The sequence below is a fragment of the Magnolia sinica genome, chromosome 3 (genome assembly GCF_029962835.1).
Source record: "Magnolia sinica isolate HGM2019 chromosome 3, MsV1, whole genome shotgun sequence".
Lineage (NCBI taxonomy): Eukaryota > Viridiplantae > Streptophyta > Magnoliopsida > Magnoliales > Magnoliaceae > Magnolia > Magnolia sinica.
The window spans coordinates 115037627-115046199 of NC_080575.1; the positions used below are offsets into that span (position 1 = coordinate 115037627).

The following is an 8573-nucleotide window of genomic DNA, read 5'->3' on the forward strand; positions in this document are numbered from 1 at the left end:
ACAATAAGCCTATTCTACAGCACTTGTAGAGGAATCGGCCCCTGTCCGCTACCAACACCACACAGCTGTTGAGAATTGCAGACCATAAAAAAGCTGAAAGCACATATACGTGGGAATTTAGCCGAGTTCTATTCGATGCCAGCGCAACATGGTACAAGTGGCACTTGATCGCAGCAATCAAAACCATGTATTTCGGGGGCCACAAGAAACCAACGGCCCACACTCAACATGCAAATCTCCCGAACCGAAGTTTGCTACTATAGCTGATGCCCCACCAGGTGGACCGTCCCGATCACCATGCATGTTAATGAGGAGTTTACTTTAATAACCAGGGGCATATTTGGAATTTAAACCTCCCATCTTAACCACTTCTCCAACAAGAGAAAAACAGAAAAAGGAAAACAGAGTGAGAAATCCATGCCAACACCTCCCCTCTTCCAATCCAAGCTGCTCTGTTTCTCTCTTTTCTACCTCTTCACCGCCCTCTTTCTTTCTCTCTATGCTTCTCTCTCCAACACAAAATGCATCTTCCAATCTCCACTGTTGGATCCGATCCAACACGCTCTCTTCAACTACCCTTCTTCTTATGGAGAACACAAATATGCAATCTCAACCGTCCATTCATGCACTTCCCCTGTATATTTCTCAGGTCAAATGCAATTCTAATGTTATACTCAGTATTTCGACCCAAATTCAATTTTTCCTTAATGGGTTTTCTTCTTGTGATTAGATTATCAGGTGGTTTTGAAAGAAATCCAGGATTTCTACATGAATTCTTCGAATTTTCCGTCTGTCTTGAGATACCTGACGGAAGGAGGAGAGAGCTTTGGAGGGAATTTTAGTACCCAAAAGAGGAAATCTTATTTTGATCACAGAGACGATGAGGTGGAGGTTCCTTGTGGATTCATGAAGAACTTTCCCGTGAGCGATTCTGGTTAGTTTTACGTGAACATTGTTCATTTCATGGCATTTTCTTCTTTCTCTTCTCTTTTTCTTTCATTTGTTTCGTACGTTTTCTATTTGAAGATGAAATTAATTGGAGAATTGGGAAAGGATAGAATTGTTAGGGATTACCCCTCAGAGAATTCAATTAATCTTTTCCGAATTAGCCCATGGACGGCTTCTTTCCGTTCTATATATTCTCATAAATAACTAGATTTTATTTGATTTTTGTTAATTTCTCATTCCAACGTAAAACCAAGAAAAATGATTCATCTGCATTTTGCATAAATTTCAGAAGAAACCGGAAAACATTTATATTAAATTTCAAAAAATTCAGTGGCATTTTGGGTTTTCTAAGGATTCTTTGACAATTAGCTTTTCTCAATATCAGCTAAATTTAGTTAAATCTAATATGCCAATTACATGACTTGGTAATTATATAATTATGAGAAATGCTCACACACAACTGGTTGTGAGTCCAACTAGTTTGCATGTGGGGCCCACTGTTGTGTTTGTATGACATCTCACCCGCCTAGCATGGTTGGCCTACCATGAAAATGGGACACTTGATCTAACCATTCAATGTGCTCCGCGTGAATGTGAAGGTTTCTTATGGTTGCTCATTGTTTTCTATGGTGTGGCACACCTGATAATTAGATCGGCTTGATTTTTAGGGTCTTTCATTTTCATGGTAGCACGATGAGTTGGATGTTATACAAACACCATTAGTGGGGATGTACAACTAGTGTGTGCATTTCTCTCTCCAATACATGTATATATGTATATAAATGTAGTATTTCCTTTCTTTCTTTTTGTTTATTTATTTCATTGATATCAGATAGGTTGGCAATGGAGAACTGCAGGGGAGTGGTAGTAGCATCTGCGATCTTCGATGATCATGATAAAATCCGACAGCCCAGAGGTTTATCAGTCAAAACATTAGAGATTGTTTGCTTCTTCATGTTCATCGATGATTCCACCATTGCGGGCCTTAATTCCCACAACATTCCTATAAAAAACAATAAGATTGGGGCATGGAGAATAGTAAGAGTTTCAGGCAAATTGCCTTACAAAAACCCAGCAATGAATGGAGTCATACCCAAACACTTAATTCACCGGCTCTTCCCGAATTCGAGATTCAGCATTTGGGTGGATGCGAAACTACAATTAACAGTGGATCCATTGCTGTTGATTCATGCCCTTGTTATTTCAGAGAACGCAGACATGGCCCTTTCAAAACACCCTCATAATATTCACACCATAGAAGAGGCAATTGCGACCGCAAGGTGGAAGAAATGGGGCGATGTGGAATTGTTGAGGATGCAAATGGAGACATACTGTGAGAATGGGTTGCAGCCGTGGACACCCGATAAGCTTCCGTATGCTTCAGGTACTTAGAATCACACACACATATGAATATGTTCAGTCAATTATATTCTGTCGGGAGTGTTTGGATTTGTATCGAATCAAAGTTTGATTTATTAATAAAGAGGAACAAGCTAAGTTGTCATTTCCTTAGCATTCATATTGGGGATGTAGCCTCCAAATTGCAGTTACATTACCTTGAATTCGTAGTTGAAAAATATGGTACCTGTGATCTTCTGGCTGCTTTCTCATTATGATATGGGAGATATCATTAGTTCTTGACATTTCCTCTTTATTAAACACAAATTTGAAATTCAATTAGCTCAAACATCCAAACACAGCCACAATCTTTTAATCATAGTATTATGTGATGAGCACTAAAATTTTTTGGTTTAGTTTTCTACTAAGAGGGCAGCGTTGGGATGCAATTCTGTTGTTGTTACTCTTGATAACCCAAGACAATTCAGAGAATTCTCCTATAGTTTTTACTATATTGGTAATTTTCAAATAAGGTATAAATAAAAGAATACAATGTGTATACAATGAAATGAATCAGTGAAAAGGCTCTCTGGTAGAGGGATTACACAGTGGTCAGGGTCGAAAGGTTGTAAGCTACTCTGTGTTTTCAGTTTGAATAAGTGAAGGCAAGTGGGCCCATGGTTCATCATCATCATCATCTAAGCCTTAGCCTAACTAATTGGGGATGATTACACAAATGCTGTTCTACCATTCCACTCTAGCAAGGATCAGCAGTTAACCATAAGTCATTAAATCTTTTTCTTACTACTTCCACTCATGTCTTTTTCGGCCTTTCCTAATACTTTTAAAGCCTTCAACTCGAACAAAATCACTTGATCTAAATAGTTGGTAATGATTTGCATTCAACTGCGAAAATGGGATCTTCCACTCTTGGGAATTTTCGCAGGGGAATACACAATGGATCCCATCATATCATTATTTTAGATCATTGAACCACCCCCACTTTGCAAAATGAAAGGATCAAATGTCGTTGTACAACTTTTGGCTCTGACATTGTACAAGGGAAGTGCTTATAAAACACAAATTCTTGTGTTTGAGAAATTCTATTGTTTTGTAGAAAGCTCATGTGGTAGTTTAGGTCTAGAAATCACAAAGGCTTGCAGACCGCGTTTGCTGAAATGAAATCAAGCAATTTTTGTTTTTGTTTCACAGCATATGCATACTTATAAAAATGTTTTGGTTTTGCATCTTACCACAATTAAACGATGGTGATAAGTAGGGCCCACCAATTACCAACTAGGTGGGTCCCACCTGAGACGTCCATATATTGAGAAAGTAGTGGGTCCCACTCTTTTTCATATTTGATTTTGCTTATTTTTAGTGCGCATGGTTGGCCTAGTTTGCCAAACCTCTTTGTTGTGGACTGAATATATTGTGATGCAGATGTTCCAGACACAGCTCTAATACTGAGAAAACATGGGCTTGCTAGCAACCTATGGTCGTGCCTTGTATTCAACGAACTGGAAGCTTTCAACCCAAGAGATCAGCTGGCTTTCGCTTATGTAAGGGATCTGATGAGGCCCCAAATCAAGATCAACATGTTCGAGGTAGAAGCCTTTGAGCACATAGCTGTCGAATATAGACATAACCTCAAACGGGGTGTGGGTGGTGGGCCAGACCCATCAGAGGGGCAGAAGAGGATAAAAATGCCAATTCGAGGGGCAATCAATGGAAGCAGATGTGAACGGTACCTTTTGACGATGTGGGGTGAACCCCATGATTCTTGAAGAAAACAACATCAGCCAATGGAAATAAAATACACCGGAAATCAATGCAATGCTTGCAAAAATACCAAAAAGTAAAAAGGAGATCCACCTTGGAGAAGCCACCGAGGAAAGGAATTTGGCAGCTGGGATTGGGAGAATGACAAAAGCCAGAGTACAAAACATAGCTTTTGGGTCCACCTTATCCTCTAGCTTTTGAGTTTTTGTAAGTAGGGCCAATGGATTAGTGATCAAGACCATTGATCTGATTGGTTTTTGTATGGATGTTGGATATCTCCCAATTGGGAAAATCACCCGTCCATGCCCATCAGATCAACGGTTTAGATCACAATGACATGGCTCCAGTTGTACAGAGTCCAGCATCAACAAAACAGTGCGAGGAAGAGAATGGATGATGATGATGCAATAATAATCAGACAATAATAAACATCTGATTTCAGCCGTTGAATATAACATCTGACAATTGTATATTTACTTTCCATTTGATGGCTACGAATTATATGGCTAGAATAATTTTCTGTCTTTGGAATATGATCCATCGAGATGGACGCCCATGGTTTCGAAATCATTTCTAAAATGGTGGTGATTCATCCAACAAATAACATGGTATTTGTGTAAGTCAATCTAAGCTCTCCAAATCGTGTAAGTCAATCTAAGCCGTCCAAATCGTAGCCTTGGCAGTGGATGAATCATGTCTTCAAAATTATACTTGCGAGACCAAACTACAGTGTACAGAAGATATGATGTCTCATCTGCAAGAGATTTGTGGAGATGGTTACAAAGGAAATAGTAAATGGTTCAAATTCAGAATCTGGTATTTAAATGGTTAAGATCTTTTGGACACTATCCATTCACAATAGGATCCATGGTTTGAATGGCTTAGATTGAATTATATTTGGATTTTCGGTCGAAAGACGCTGAAAGAGTTGATTCATTGTTGGAACTCCTCAATATACATGGTATACATGTAAGAAAATCCAGACCATCAAAATCATAGGCCTCGTTTTGGAATGGGTACAACATAAAATTTATAAGTGGCCCGACGATCTTATCGATTTTACTCTGGCCAAGGAATTTAGACGGTGGGCCCCACAATTTGGATGATCTCACAGCTGTCTTATGTTAGTTTTAAGTCACTCTCTCTAGAAATTGGGAATTTTCATTGTTTTTTATTTTTCTTGTTTTTGGTATTATATTATAAACAATTTCCAGTATTTATCAACTATGTGTGTGCAGACAGTGTGCATCGACACTCAGTGCGTCTCCCATTGCCAGTTAGGCAGTTACCAGGGCTCTCAACGGGCCTAGTTGGGGCTAGGCTGAGGTCTTTCTTAGCCTTGTCCACACAGAAAAATCTAGTCAACCTGGCCCCAGCCCATGCGGGCCATAAAGCAGGCCCTAAACCGGCCTGGCCCAGGCCCGCCCAGCCACCCTCTTGTGCCAGATTTCATTATGTGTGCCCAATCATTCCTGATATGTTCGAGGATGCTATTTAAACCTTAGACGGGCTAGCCTGGGCTGATGTGCTCTTATGCACAACCCGGCCTAGCCCGTTAACAACCAGCTAAAAATAGGCCTAGTTCTTGCCCTTGAACCCCGTGTTTCAGCCCAAGCTCGGCTCAAAGAAAGCCAAGCCCGCATGGCTCATCGACCGCCAGCCATCTTTCAATGCTCAATGTGCGCTTCCAATTTTTGAAGTGCATGAAAATGCAATTAAGAGAAAGGATTCTTCTGAATTGACACCCACTCTCACGATTGATTTGGGTACACACCTGACTCAGCTGAGTTGTGACTGTGACTCAGAACTTAATGAGTCAGATGGAGTCGCTGAGTCTAATGGCCTCAAATGATTTGGAATTGAAATGGTACAATGTTTTTTTTTAATTTTTTTTTTGGTTCTTCAGAACTATGGCTCCTCTTTCTAATCATTATTTGGGTTTCTTATAACCATCTTCGATTTCTTTCTTAAGAAAATTTACGGTCTCTTTGAACTTGTCAAAATCATTTACAACTGAATAATCCAATCCATCCTGGAAACGATCCGGCCATTGAAAACGACTTCGAATCTCCTGAAACTCCTTCCAACATTCCTTAGCGTCTTTCTCGTGTCCCAATATGACTTGAATAACAGTCTGTGCATGAAATTTCAGAGAAATGCAAGTGAATAAGTTTCTATCTCATCAAGAACAACGTAAATGCACTCTGGTGTTTCTTGGAGAGCATTTTTATCCTTTTAATTCTTTTGGTTAGCGAAGCATATTGCTGATGAGACCATATCTGAGAAAGGCCCAGTGGGGCCCATTGTGATGATGGTGTATTATCTGCTTCATACATTTGTCAAAAAAAAAACAGAAGGCAGATTGGAGAATCGAGTGGGCTACAGCATAGGAAACAGTGAAGATGGGTCACCTCCGCTGAAACAGTTTTGTGCCATTCTCTCTCTTTTTATATGTTATGCATCCATCTATCGCCCGCACCTTCTCTCTTTACCTTGTGTTTCTTCAGGTCTATTGTACTATACTTCCTGGTATTTTAAGTGACATTTTCAGGGAAAGTGGAGGCAGCTTATAAAGACTTGTTATGTAATGTAAAATTTGGGTCCTTACTCCTGCTCTAGTGGTAGACTTTCAATACTTGGTCAAGGGTTTGAGTATCCATCGGTGGTGAAATCCCACTATGGTGCGAGTGTGTGCGTGTGAAACAAAAAAAAAAAAAAGTAGAGTAAAATTCAACTGATCAGTGATAAAGGCTTTATAGGATTTTTTAGGTTAAATCATTACCTTTGCAAAGAAATATCCAAGCAAAAACAAGAGGCAGGCAGTGTAAAATCTGCAAGAAATAATGAGAAATAACGGGTGTGTGCGCGCTACTTATATATGTGTATTTCTGAGGAATACCATTCATTTTTCACCACCATTTGATGGACTTCAAATAGCTCAACTGCTCTTTTTATTTTTATTTTATCAATGGATCCAAACACTTTCTTAAGGAGAGATAAGGTATAGATGTCTATCTTTGCACTTTTGTTGGGAATTACTCACATCTAAGGAAGGTATAAATGTCTCTCTTTGCACATGCAAGGAAAGGTTTCTGTTTTCTTGTAAAAGAAGGAGAGCTTCAATTGAGGGGGCCATAAAAGTGGATGTGCCATAAAGCGGAAGGAAAGTGATGAGATAAATGCCGCTAATCAGTTGGGTCTCCCACTATTGACTGTTTTATAATTTAATCTTTTGAAAGATTACAAAAATTAAGGGCTATGATTGCATTGTTCAGTGCCTGTTTCTCTCTGAGATGAATGGTCCAGGATCGTGCACCATGCAACCATATAACTGGAGTAGAAACTAAACAAAACTAATTCGGGTCTACTCGTTATCTCGAGGATTATTCATGTGCTGGTATTGGTGATTGGGTCTGTTGATTTGGTGGGCTACCATGTGGACATGCCATCAGATCTCTGGAAATCATCCAACTAGCGGCTGAAAAAGTAGACAGTTATTATAAAAGCTATCCACTTTCAAGTGATCCAACTTAACTTATGGTCAGGATGGTGGCAGAGGTCCATGTATTGTGCACAGCTCCAATCGTATCCATTCAAATAAAGGCATGCCAAATGGACCCCTACTGTCCATTTTGTGTGCCTTTCATTGTATGGCCCACTCACTTAAGGGGGCTGGGTCGTGGCCCATCCCTAGTTCGCTGAGCCCTGTTCCTAGCCCAATCAGGCTACAAAGGCCTCACCCCGGGGACCGGGCTGGAGTTGGACCTATAACAGAAAAGTGGAATGACCAACGGTTTGAAATAGTCTAATCTAAGAATTTTTTTATGAGTTTCTCTGCATTCATAACTAGTCCCACTCCCACTATATAAATGGTTTAAATAACCGAAACATAACCCTGAAATGGATTACTTCTGCTTCCATTTAGCCTTCTTTTAGCATAGCCATGCTATTAATGTATCTACGCCACATCCTCCATCAGAATGTGGACATGGCCCATTGGAAACACCCTCACAATATTCATACCATAGAAGAGGCAATTAGATGCAATTCTATTGTTATAACTCTTGGTAATTTAAGAAAATTTGACGAATTCTCCTATAATTTCAGTTACATTGGTAAATTTGAAATATGGTTTAAATAAAAGAATACAATGTGTATACCAAGAAAGAAATCAATGAAAACAATTCTATGATGGAGAGATTATACAGTGGTCAGTTTGCATAAGCGCAAGTGAGATTCCTAGTTCATCATCATCATCTAAGCCTTAACTAATCAGGGACGACCATGCAAATGCTGTTCTACCGTTCCAAAATGCCAACCCACAGTGGACTAATGGTTTGAATGGCTTGGATTGAATTATGTGCATGCCATGTGTCTTCACAAATGATGGATAACGCAAATGATAAGTAAGATCACTCCAACCCAGGAGCTCGTCTTGCGACTCTTGTGAGTCTACAACTGTGGCATGAGTAACTACCCATTCACCACCATTTCCTATACGCATG

At 39.7% G+C, this 8573-nt stretch overlaps 1 protein-coding gene across 2 annotated transcripts; it reads left to right on the forward strand.

The window, feature by feature from the left end:
* The first annotated feature begins 326 nt into the window (after positions 1-326).
* Positions 327-4583, forward strand: LOC131240850 (alkaline ceramidase TOD1). Of its 2 annotated transcripts, XM_058239351.1 has the most exons (5): positions 327-649; positions 731-934; positions 1781-1864; positions 2156-2332; positions 3730-4583. In XM_058239351.1, exons 1-5 carry the CDS (start codon positions 418-420, stop codon positions 4071-4073), a joined length of 1041 nt encoding a protein of 346 aa, XP_058095334.1. In that variant the 5' UTR covers positions 327-417; the 3' UTR covers positions 4074-4583. The 2 variants fall into 2 exon arrangements, with proteins under 2 accessions (XP_058095334.1, XP_058095333.1); XM_058239350.1 differs by having other exon boundaries at positions 330-649; positions 1781-2332.
* The last annotated feature ends 3990 nt before the right edge of the window (positions 4584-8573 follow it).